General features: G+C 40.7%; 1 protein-coding gene across 1 annotated transcript in view; it reads right to left on the bottom strand.

Moving 5' to 3' along the window:
* Positions 1-12,673, bottom strand: part of PDIA5 (protein disulfide isomerase family A member 5) — a 185,858-nt gene that overhangs the window by 133,962 nt on the left and 39,223 nt on the right. The window contains exons 2-3 of the mRNA XM_069064939.1: positions 10,573-10,699; positions 6,382-6,469 (exon numbers count right to left, since the gene is read on the bottom strand). Of these exons, the coding sequence (XP_068921040.1) occupies positions 6,382-6,469; positions 10,573-10,699 (215 nt within the window). The remainder of the gene's footprint in view (positions 1-6,381; positions 6,470-10,572; positions 10,700-12,673) is intronic.

The following is a 12,673-nucleotide window of genomic DNA, read 5'->3' as shown; positions in this document are numbered from 1 at the left end:
CACACACACACACACACACACACACACACACACACACACACACACACCTAGCCGTGTGACCTTGGGCAAGTCACTTAACCCCAATTGCCCTACAAAAAGCAAAAAAAAATTTTTTTTAAATAAACAAATATTAATTTCAATAGTGCATAAACTGTTTGGAAAAAAAAAGTAAAGGAGTTCCTACCATGACACAAAGTCCTTCTATGACACAAATAGAGTATTGATACTTCTGTCATGACTCCCTAAACCAGAATTTTAGTTATACTAGTCCCAAGAGTTTTCTTTCAGAAAGTGACTGATTTTCAATTTGTAATTTGCCCTCTGGTTCTAATATATCTGGACAGTTTATTTGATGATTTCTTGAAATATGATGTCTAATCTCTTTTTTTGTTCATAGATTTCAAGTAATCCAATTATTCTTAAATGATTTCTCTTCAATCTATCTTCTATGTCAACTATTTTTCCTATAAGATAGTTCATATTTTTTTCTCTTTAGTATTTTGATTGTTTTATTATTTCCTGATGTCCTATGGAGTCATTCACTTCCATTTGGCCAATTCTAATTTTCAAGGCGCTATTTTCTTCAATAAGATTTTGTGCCTCATGAACTATTTTTACCAGTTAATTTACTTTTCAGATTTTTCTTCCAATGCTCTCATATTCTTTCCTCCACTGCTCTCATTTGGTTTTTAAAATAACTTTTTAAAAAACTCTTTAAAAACTCTTTTAGAAATTCCAGTTGGGCTTATGTTCAATCTATATTTTTCTTCAATGCTTTGCAAATAGATGTTTTGAATCACTGTCTTCTGTGTTTGAGTCTTAAGCTTCCCTGTTACCATAATAGCTTTTCAATGGTCAGGTTCTTTTTTTTTTTTTATTTGTTTGCTTATTCTTCTAGCCTGCTTCTTCTTCTTCTTCTTTTTGTTTTTTTTTTTTTTTTGCTTTTTGGAGGGGGGAGGCTAGGGCAATCGGGGTTAAGTGATTTGCCCAAGGTCACATGACTCTGTGTGTGTGTGTGTGTGTGTGTGTGTGTTAAGTGTCTGAGGCTGGATCCAAACCCAGGTCCTCCTGCCTCCAGGGCTGGTGCTCTACTCAATGTGCCACCTAGCCTGCTTCTTGACTTTGGATTTTCTGCCATGCTAGGCTCTGAGAAGGGAAGTTTGGCCTGAGTTTCTATCCTTTTATGTTCTACTGCTTTCACAACTCAGTCTGTGGACTGTAAGTTTTCAGTGCTCCCAAAGTAGGGTGATCTAGAAGCCTGTTCTAGATCTCTTGGTCTGAGTTCTGTGAATTTCTGACCTTTATTTAGGTCTTCTAGCTTGTGTGTGACTGGGTTTCTATAGACTGATGCTGGTCTCAGTCACTGTTAGCCTGCTGGAAGTTTCTGCAAGTTCAGAGGGGTTGAACTGCCGGTTCCCCATCAGCCTAGGACTTCTGCCCTGGTTATTCCACTGCAGGCTATGTGCTGGGCTAAAGGCTAGAACTGAGTCACCACTCTACTCCTGGATTCAAAGCCATACAACTACATTTCCAGAACTTGCTCCTTAATCACAGTTTTTAAGCCCATGTCCACCTGCAACCACTTGTTTCTACCCTGGAACTGGGTAATGGGCAACACCGATGCCAGATGGTACGTTTCCACACCTAGTACGAGTTCAGGGATCCCTCAGGCTCTCTTTCTGTCCAGTGCTTCCTGCCCTGGTGCTCTGTCTCAGCTCTCTTTCTGTCTGTGGCAGGTGAAATGCTCCCTACTGCTCAATCGGTACACTCTCACCAGCTCTCCATCCTCAGTGTCTTAAGTCCTCTCTCTGCATTTCCCTAAGCTGTTCAGAGCTGTTAACATAAATTTACTGTGACTTTTTTTTGCCTTTCCCAATCAGAACTAGGTATAGCATGTTTTCTAGATTACTGTGGTGGCCATGTGTTGGAAGAGCTAGGCAAAAATGCTTCTTCTCGCTTGGCCATTTTGACTCTATACCTTAAATAATTTTTTACAGTGGTTGGTGTTACCTGCTTGTTCATCTCCCCACCCTTAGTTCCTAAATTGGGGCTTTGTATCAGGATCAAGCTCCAAGCCTTATTGTACTTTGGGGTGAGGAAAAACGCCCTGCTTGGTCTCCAGTTGGGTTCCTGCTCCAACTTTTACTTCCTGGGATATGTCTATTCTAAGAGCTTTTGGAAGTTTTAAGGCCTCAGCCTCCCCCCACTCCAGACATATGAGGTTCAAATAAAGCTCTACATCTTTGAGGTTCTTTATGGAATCTCAGAACATAATGCTTTGGACTCTAACTCAGTCCTGGTCTGAATGCTACTAAACCCAGTTGCTTCCAAGATTCACATTCTGGGTCCCCTGCTTTTACTGTTTCTGGATAGAGATCCTTACAGGTTACAGGTGTATGGGGTTCTACTGGGAGGCTGCCTTCTTTTTTTGTTTGCTTACAGTGACGCTAGTTTTTCTGGGAGAGCTCCTTCCATATTGCCTGTGGGCAGAACTCTTGCTGACTTTTTCTGTAGTTCTGGGGTGGGTAAAGGCACTCACTGTAGCTTTTTATGCTTGATCTCTATTTGATCTGGTACTACTTTTAGTCTTTTTAGGGGGAGTAGGTATCCGTAAGTTAGGCTGCCTGTCTCTACTGAAGGAGCCATCTTGGCTTTAAGTCCCCCTTATGGGAACTTCTTATAGTCTATCTCCATTTGGGTGACATGTTAATACACTAGAGTTTACATCTGCAAGGTTAGAGATTTCACTGTGCCTTTTTTTTCTCTGTAGTCTTTTTTTATTTTGCCAATTGTTCTGGTAGAGAGTTCCTAGTCTAACGGGGAAGTTTCCCTTTGGAAAACTATAGTGAAAAAAAAACAAAGTCCCTAACCTTGGGGAGTTCCCAGTTTGATTAAACAGACAAGAGAAAAAGACAAGGCAGTCAAATCAAAGATAAGCCAGAAATTGTAGATAGTACCATCCTTAGCTGTCTAAGGAGCCTATCAAAATGTGCCACTACCAAATTCAACATTAGGAGTCAAAATTGGGTTTTCAAAACACTGGTACCACAAACACTTCTGTGAGTTTCTCTCTCAACAAACTACATAATATTTTTTAAAATCTGCCCAAACTGCCATTTCCACAACTTTTGTCTGAATGAACAAATGAAGCCCCAATATGTAGCACTGGTGTACTGCCACTGGATGCACATACTGTTCCTGGGGAGACTTGGCACATGTGGCTGGTGCTTTCTTCCCCTGACTGCCCTTGTTCTCACCCCTCTACTCCACCTTCCAACCCAGCCAGGGGAAGGGGAAGTTGGGTTGGAGCAGGCAGCTAGAAAGTCCTGTCATCAGGTATGATACAAGCCAGCTCCAATGGTCTGCACTGATGACCTTCAGGGAGCTCTTGCCATACTCCCAGTGAGGCTATAGAGACTGGAATTCAGGTGCTACTCAACACACCAAACAGGCAAGGACTATGGGTTTATTTTTCCCCAGCATCTTTCACTTAAACAGGGAACAACAAGGCTGTTTGGGTGGCATGCAAATAGTTCTGCTTAGGCCACATCACGGCAATAATCCAAAGATGTCTTGTTCTAGTCCTACTCTGTCTAAATACATCAATTCATCCCAAGCAAGGGAAGGATAAGGTTTGCAAATGGCCCCAAACTTACAAATAGGTTTAATTGGCAGTGTGAAATTTGGAAATGTGCTTTTCTATAGAAACAGTATTACAAATGATCCAGCCTATAAAAGCCTATTTATTCATAGTATAGACCATTAACATAAGTACCAATATTACTGGAAGCTTTCATGGGCAGGACGGCAAACATCACCATCATTTATTACATTGCTTCCATAAGAAAATGTGTTCTATAGTGTGCCTCAAGAAAAGAATGATGGTTAACATTATAAGCATATCTCCTCCCACTACTTTGCTCTCCATCTAAAAACCCAACTACCACTGGCTACTGAGGCAAGAAGGAATTCACTGGCTCTGGAAATACCTCTAGCACTCTGCTCTAAGCATAAGCTAGTCATTCATATTACGCGATCTCCATTATATTCCCAAGGGCTTATGCTTATCCTCTGCTTACATGCATTTACTCTATGTTCATTTACTATCCTTATATTTAATGTCAGTCTCAGACTAGACAGCCTTTGATCACAGCATCTCTGTGCATTATACGCTGCATAGTGTACCCAGTACAGCACCACATGTAAACAAACACCCAATAAAGAGCTAATAACTGAATGAGAAGGGAGGAAATCAACATACTGGAAAAGGAATGCTCAAATGACAGAGAAGCAGTGTTAACTCATTCAATACTCAACCCTCTCTATTCAGAAGAAGCTTTTTCCTCTCCATGAGACACAAATTATAAAACAAGGGGACTCAGCTTTTTATGGAAAGAAGTTACTTGTTATTTCTACAAAGTCTTAAAATCCTTCAAGGGGACACTGTACTGAGAAAGGCGGAGGGGAGTGAGATGGAGCATTAAGATGGGTTCTTAGGTAGTACAACTCAGAAAGAGTATAGCCTGGGGCAGCTAGCGGAGCAGATAGAGCACCAGCCTGGAGCCAGGAGGACCCAAGTTCAAATCTGCCCTCAGACACTTACTAGCTGTGTTACCCTGGGCAAATCACTTAATCCTGACTACCAAAAATAAAAAAAAAAAAGAAATGAGTATAGCTCATGAGAATACATGCATATAATAACAATAACAACAACAAAAATAGTATCTAGAATTTATATATTTCTTTAGGGTTTCCAAAGCACTTTCAAATTTTTTATGCTCCTTTCCATTTTATTTCTAAATGTGATCTACTCTTACTTGTTTCAGGAGGTTTTTGGTTAATTTTTATTTTCTGTTTCAAATTCTTACCCTCTGCCCCACATTGAGAAAGCAAAGAATACAATATTCATTACACATATGAAGTGATACAAAACATTTCTACATCAGCCATGTTTTTTTTTTTTAAAAAGCAAGAAAAATAAAAAAAATATGCTTCCACCTGTACTCAGAGTTTATCAGTTCTCTCTCTGGAGACAGACAGCATTTTTCATCACGAGTCCTTTGGAATTGTCATGGACCATTGTACTGATCAGAGAAGAGAAGTCTTTCACAGCTGGTGATCTTTATAATATTGCTGTTCCTGTATACAATGTTATCCCAGTTCTACTCAATGTACTTTATAGCAGTTCATACAAGTCTTCCCAGGTTTTTCAGAACCATCTCCTTCATCATTTCTTAAAACTCAATAGTATGCCATCACATTCATATCTTGTTCAACCATTCCCCAATTGAAAGGCATCCTCTTAGTCTCTCTGCCACCACAAAAAGAGCGGCTATAAAAATTTTTGTACGTATATATCCTTTTCCTTGAAAAATTTTTTTCTTTGGGATACAGACCTAGTACTGGTATTGCTGGGTAAAAGGGAATATACAGTCTTTATAGCCTTTTGGGTATAGTTTCAAATTGTTCTCCACAACAGCTGGACCAGTCCACAATCCACAAAACAGTGCATATGTCTCTTTTTCCACAAGCCCTCCAGCATTTGTCATTTTCCTTTTCTGTCATGTTAGCCAATCTGATGGATGGGAAGTGGTACCTCAGAGTTGTTTTAAGTGCAAAGCACTCTACATTAAGTTGTTTCATTTGGTCCTTACAACAATCCTAGAGGGTAGGTGCTATTTTCTCCATTTTACAGATGAAGAAATTGAGATATATGGAGGTTAAGTGACTTGTCCAGGGTGACACATAGTAAGTGTTTGAATCTAGATTTGAACTTAGGGCTTCCTGCTTTCATATGTAATATTCTCTCTATTGGACCACATAGCTGCATGGGGGTATGAGGGGTGGGGAAGAAGGAAATGTGGGGCAAGGGTGAAAGGTAAAGAATTATCAACTAGATGTGATCCTTGCTTTAGCGGAAAACTAAAAAGACAACTGGAAAACAGAATTAGCAAGAATTGCAAGCATTATTAAACACTCTCTAAAATAAAACAAGTTAAATCAATAAGTATTTATTACCTCACTAACCACTTAACTTCTCTGGGCTTCCAATTTCCTTTCTGTAAAGTAAGGTGAAAATCCCTTTCTTACCTACTTCTCAGGGTTATAAAGATAAAAGGTAACACAATATGATGCTCTGAAAAGTAAAGCCTCTATGGAAACCAAGGGGTTCCTATGAAACGCAATGGCAGTCTATCCTCTGCCATTCTTCCCTATGGAGGTGAGCAAGGAATACTACTGAGGAGGCCTCTGAGGTGCTTTCTGTTGCTTCAGTCAGTAACAGAATAAACTTCCCTCCCTCCTAAAGTTCCAAACAAGCAGCAACTGCCCCGCCCTCCCAACATCCCCAAACACACATGACCCCAAACCCCTGGTACATACCCACAGTCTACCCAGGAGATGGTGCCTTGTCCTTTCACTGCCTTGGCCACGTTAGACAACAACCTGAGGTGGTTTTCAGCTGCAGCAGCTAGAAAAAAACAACAACAAGGAAATGAATATAGGCAGCTCCACGGTCATCCCTGCCTCCTTCTCACATGCAGCAAAGTGGGCACTAAGACAAATCAAGACCACCACCAGTCTCATTTCACATACGGCATGTAAGACTCATAACCTCTGCCTCTCAACGAGCAGGTCTTAAATTTAAGCTATATGCTTCAGGTCTTCTACCTTTCAGGTTCATGGACACCTTTTTTAAATCACAGCTAAAAACCCACCTTTATCAGGAAGCCTTGCCAGTTTAAGATCATAGGATTTGTAGCTAGAACGGCCCTTTAGAAATCATCTAGCCCAATCCTCTTATTATAAATGAGAAAAATGTTAGGTAACTCATCCACATTCACAATGGTGATAAGTAACAGAGGTGCAATCCAAACCCATGTCCTCTGACTTCAAATACAGGCCTCTCTTTACTATACCAGCTTGTTTCTCAAACAACTTTTGCCACAAACTATAATCTCTAACTCACCCTCTCTTCTAAACATACTAACACACTTCTGTTATTTTGCAATTAAACATTTCTAGTTAGAGTATGTGTGTGTGTGTGTGTGTCTGTCTGTCTGTCTGTCTTGAATCACCTGTCAGACTGTGGGGTCCCTAAAGTAAGCACCATATTTCTTTCCATCACTCAGTAGCTACTGCCTTAAGTATAAAGTGTTCTAGCCCAGGAGTTAAGAGTAGCAGGGGTGATTAAATAAACATATACACAATGCTACCAACTGAAGGAAAATTCCAAATGTATCTAAATCCTATTCCCAACCTGAAACTTATTCCTATTTCCCAAGCAGACAGAGGAAGGATACATTCTTTGTCCCCTCTACCCCTATTACCTCTAATGAATACTCACAAGAATTTTTCCTAGGGTAGGATGCAATTAATTCAACAAAAGATTTTTTCTAATTTATTTCTATATTGATAAGAAGCCAATCCCACCAGTGCTAAAGAGTTCAGTAGTACAATAACAGGGAATGAGCGGGGAGATGATGAGAGGAAGAAGAGGAGGAAACTGGTCCTGTTGCCAAGATTGTAGCTCTGCCAACTCTGTTACCCACTTTCAGTATAACAAATGTCTAATCCTTGACAATGAACTCGCTATGGGGTCACTTCCCTTGCTATATGTGTGAGCTTGGAAAACGAATACTCATTTTAACATCAGCCAAAACAAATGTCATTAGGACAGAAGGTCTGCTGACCTCCAGAAAGTCTTATGATACATTCCGAAGCCAAAGTGAAATGAAAATGAAAATTTTTAAATGATCTGTATGACTATTCTCCTCCATTAATGTGGATAATTGAGACTTGGCTATAAATAAGGAAGCATACTGTGACTTTCATGGAACTAACAAAAAGCGCCCACTGAAAGCAGCTCTAACAAGTCTAGAGTTCTGCTGGCAGTAAGCATGCATGCAGCTCCGAATGCAAGGCTTCATCACCTTTTGAGAATCCAGACCCCTTGGGCAGGCTGCTGAAGACTATGGACTCTCAGAATCAAGTTTTCAAAGGCATAAAATAAAATGTAAATTATTATTAAGGAAGTCAATTATATTTAAATACAGTTATCAAAATATTTTTTTTAATGTTCACAGATTCCAGGTTAAGAACCCCTAGTCTAATGGGAAGCTCTCACCATTTCGACTCTGTCCCCAAACCCTACTAGATAGGTTCTAGAAATGAGAGAAAGGGGGAAAGGATTTAATCAAACCAAATGTGACAAAAAGTCAGTGTTCAATTTGTGTTCTGGGGAAACACAAAAGAAAGCAAAAAAATATAAATGCAAAGCAATAAAAAAGTAAAAGAATTCTCTCTCCCTCTGCAACACTCTCCCCAACCCCCACACTTCAGCCCAGAAGAAGTTACATCTACATTAGTAAATTGGCTTTAAAAAGTGCCTTGCGTTTTAAAAGGCAATGAAAAATCAGTTATTGTACAGCTTGGAAATCACTCGAAAATATCACCCTCCACATAGGCTCCAGAGTAATGAAACACAATAAAAACAAGGCTAAAAAGAAAGACTTTTAAACTGGGAGAAAGAAAGGGAAGGTAAAATAATCACCTATCTTACTGCAGCAACTAGAAAGCAATGGGTAAAAGCAACTCCACTCTCCTAGAAAGAGACAGGAGAGGAAAGAAGTCCATCAGTTTCTACCTCAAACTAACAGGTCAAGTCTGAAAGTCCACTAGAACCACTTCCCCCTTCCAATTTTCTTTTTTTTTTTTTGCCTTTTGGAGGACAACTGGGGTTAAGTAACTTGCCCAAGGTTGCACGGCTAGTTTTTTTGTGTGGGTGTTAAGTGTCTGAGGCCGGAACCGAATTCAGGTCCTCCCAATTCCAGGGCCAGAGCTCTTACTCACTGCACCACCTAGCCGCAACCCCCTTTCCAATTTTCTAAAACATCAGCCCAATTACTAATTCCTGCCCTACCTTAATGCACTTTTGTAATTAATGAACTGATCTATTTCTGTATAGTAGAAAGAATATATAAATTTCTGTATAACAGAGATTCACCAATATGGATTGCTAAGTCATATCTGTTTAGTAATCTCTAGAGTTCTTAACTTGGCCAACTTGTTTTTTAAGTATGCTGATAGGTGTATTTCAATACAAGTGGTTTATTTTGTAATACTATGCATTTATTTTACTCTTTAAAAATGTTATTCTGTGGAGTCCATGACACAAGGAATTTAAGAACTTCTGCTCTAGAGCCCTCTATGGAGGCCCGTCTGAACTCAACTCCCTGCTGACCTCAGTTTCTCCATCTTTTGGTGGTAAAGAGAAGCTAGTTACAACCTCGGCACCCAGCATACTGGGTCAGCAAACACTGCCAAGCACTCTAAAATGGAAATTCACTAAGAGCCAATGAACATGGCTGTGGGCCAGAGATGATCTGAGCTTCAAGAGGGACACACGTCCAAAACATCCATCAGGCCCAAGTCCTAATGACCCAAAGAGGAGTCACTGGTGAAAACTGTGCCCAGAACTTGACTGGCCATTTGCTGTCTCTCCGGGCATGCTGGATACTTGGCATCCTTTGGAAATGGAAAGACACAACTCTCCTGGAACAACATCAACCAAGTCAGACATTTACCCTTCCCTGTAGTCACTGCCAAAAGCTAGGCAAAACTCTCTCCATCAGTTATTCTGCTTGTTAGCCTGGAGGTCAGAGGAAAGGTCTTAGTCACGGCCATCTACCCTCAATAAATCTGCCAAGTTCTTAGTGGATTCTAAATTCCGCCACATGCTCCAGCTTCAAAGTGGGGCAGACTGAGGGCAGGCAGGCCTGGAGTTGGCCAAATCCAGTTTTCAGATCAATAGCCTACTGGCAGGGCAGAGTCAATGAATCACAGGTGCTGCCTAAACACATCCTGTGAACAGAGCCTGGCACTGCAGAAACAGCCAAGAGAAAAGAAATCATGGTCCCTATCCTCTAATGTCTCCCAGTCTAACGAGAAAACTAGAGTTCCCACCCACAAGGTCCACTATAAGAATTTACATTTGTTTATTTTTCCTTCTGCATATCTCCCATCTCTTCTATTAAACTAGGAATTTCCTAACAGAGGAGACTGTCTTCCCCCAGTGAACTACCTAAAGAGATTCTTTTAAGTGACAGGAAACACACACATACACACAAAAACCAAAAATACTGTGCACACCTTAACCATTCAAAAGCAACTGATAAAACAGAGCTAGGGATAGGGAACGGACCTGTGAAAATCCCTTGGTATAGAAAACAGGTGAGGAAGTTCCCTGTACAAAAGCAAGCTGGCACCTTCTCTGCAGCTCACAGAGAAGAGATGAAAGTAAATAAGCCGCACAGTAAGGTCACTTCTCCTGGGTGATTCTTCAGGGCCCTCCTACTCCTACTCTCCCCACCGAAGTCATAAATGTATAACTATCTTCTCTCTCTCTGTCTCTCTCTCTCTGTCTCTCTCTCTCTCTGTCTCTCTCTCCGTCTCTCTCTCTCTGTCTCTCCTTCCCTCTCCACCCCTTTCTTCCCTCCCTCTAAATAAAAAAAACTTTAAAAATAAAAATAAAAAATTTCTGTTGCTTCTGAAGGAAAGCCCAAGAGTACTTACCAGATTTGGAATAAAGCACCAATACATTATTCCGAGTCCTGAGAAGCTTCTTGAAATCTTTCTGTTCAGAGATTTTCTTGATGAGTGGGGAGATCTGGGTGGAGGATAGACACACTGGCAGGGCTACCTGGAAGTTAAAAGAAATCAGCTGATTTTATCTCAGTTCCCAGTCTGGCCACTAGCATTAGCAGATGGAGACAAATACATAATCTAAATTTAAATGGAAAATCCAACATTCTAAATTCTTGAGTAGGGGTAAGAGGGCAGGAAGTGACTATTTCCTCCACTGCAGCTGGCTCTGCTCTTCCAAAAATCCTCTTGTAAGATGGCCTCCACCAAGAATACTTAAGTGTGGAAAGCCATTCATTAGGCTTCCAGGTCCTTTTCTTCTCAAACACTTCTCAATTTTGTAATAAGTAAGAATTCCATGTGTGTTTTACCTCACATGATAGAATAGCCATAACCTGAGGGTAGTAGATAGGTATTCTCTTCATGGGAGAAATGCAAATGCTATTTCTCTAATCTTGAAGCTTGAAAGTATAAAAATAGGAAGGAAACAAGCATTCCTTTTTCAGGTGATTCATACTGAATAAACTGTAATTCATCTACAATTCAACCAACAGCCAAGCATTTATTAAGTCCACACTATATGCTATGCACTGAGATATGGAAGTGAGACATATTGAATCTGAGGTAACCCTGGGAAATCCACATAAAGATATCCCACAGATAGCTGGAGGAGAGGAGAAGTACTGGAGCTCTGTAAAGTAGATTCAGGAATCATCTGCATAAAAATCATAGTTCAATCATTAGGAGTTGATGTCATTATCAAGGGAGAAAGCAGAGAGTAGATGAGATCACCAAGGTCCACACTGAAAATCTGCAGTATATCCATACACAGGGATATAACATGGACAATGATTATCTAGGAGACAGATTGATAGGAAGAGGTCATATAGGTAAGAGGAGAATCATGAAAGAGTAGGGTCATAAAAAGGAAGGAGAGAATATCCAGAAGGAAAGTGGAGTCAACCATGTCAGATGCTTCAGACATAAAGACAGACAAAACAAAGGCTGTGAAAAGGCTGGTGGATTTTATTGATAAGTAGATCATTTGATGAAACTGAACAGAGTGATTTTAGCAAAGTGTTGGGGACAGAAGCCAGACTGCAAAAAGCTGAGAAGCTGGGGCAACAGGCATAGACAGATTTTTCTAGGAGTCTGGCTGTAAAAGGGAGGTCGAGATCGAAGAGTTGGGGAAAAGCATTTCCAGATAGAACCTCAGCATGTAATTCAATTCAACAAGCATTTGTTAATTGCCTATTGCGGGCAAAACACAGTATCCTGACAAAGAAAGGTACAAGTTCAGTTAAGCTTAAGTACTTGTTCTCACAGAATACGAAGATAAGACACTTAGGTAACTATAATGAACAGTAAAATACAGACGACAGAGAAAGGAAAAACAAAATGCTAAGTGAGGTCTGAAGAAGCAGTGCGGAGGGAGAGATATTGAGATAGCAGGCAAGACTTCTGAGAAGAGGCAGCATTATTAGAGCTGGGCTTTAAAGACTGGATAGATAAAAAAAAATCTATCAATACAAATTTTTTTAAAATAGTAACACTGGCAAAGAAAGAGTAGAGTTTAGCTATGGGTAACAGTACATGTGGTGACAATATATTGAGGTGGTAAAGAACCAGGTATGTTGGAGGCAGGCCCAGAAGGTGCGGCCCGCAGATGCAGAGGCAGGCCCAGAAAGCGCCTGATCAACTCGGAGGGCAAGTCATCCCACCAACCACAAGGGCCACTACCAGGCCTATCACCAAAGGGCTGGGACTGGAAAGAGCAAGGTAAGAACCAAATACAGGGGCCCTGTCCTGTACAGCAAATACTCCTGGGGCTACCACTTCATAGCCCAGAAATTAAAAAAAAAAAAAAAGCCCCTTTCAGGACCTCCAAAGACCAGGATAACAGAGTGAACCTCACCTGCTCCAACCCCCCATCTCTGACCCTGAAAACATATTAACTATTGCCCCAGGGCAAAACCCTCTACACTAAAAGGATCCCTAGAGGAAGGGCATGGCAAGGGCCCTGCCTCAAAAT

The sequence above is a fragment of the Petaurus breviceps genome, unplaced genomic scaffold (genome assembly GCF_028583685.1).
Source record: "Petaurus breviceps papuanus isolate PSGF00001 unplaced genomic scaffold, PetGlider_PUasm1.0 90654, whole genome shotgun sequence".
NCBI classification, from domain to species: Eukaryota; Metazoa; Chordata; class Mammalia; order Diprotodontia; family Petauridae; genus Petaurus; species Petaurus breviceps.
The sequence above is the reverse complement of the archived record's forward strand: the minus strand, read 5'-3'. Positions and strand labels throughout refer to the sequence as shown.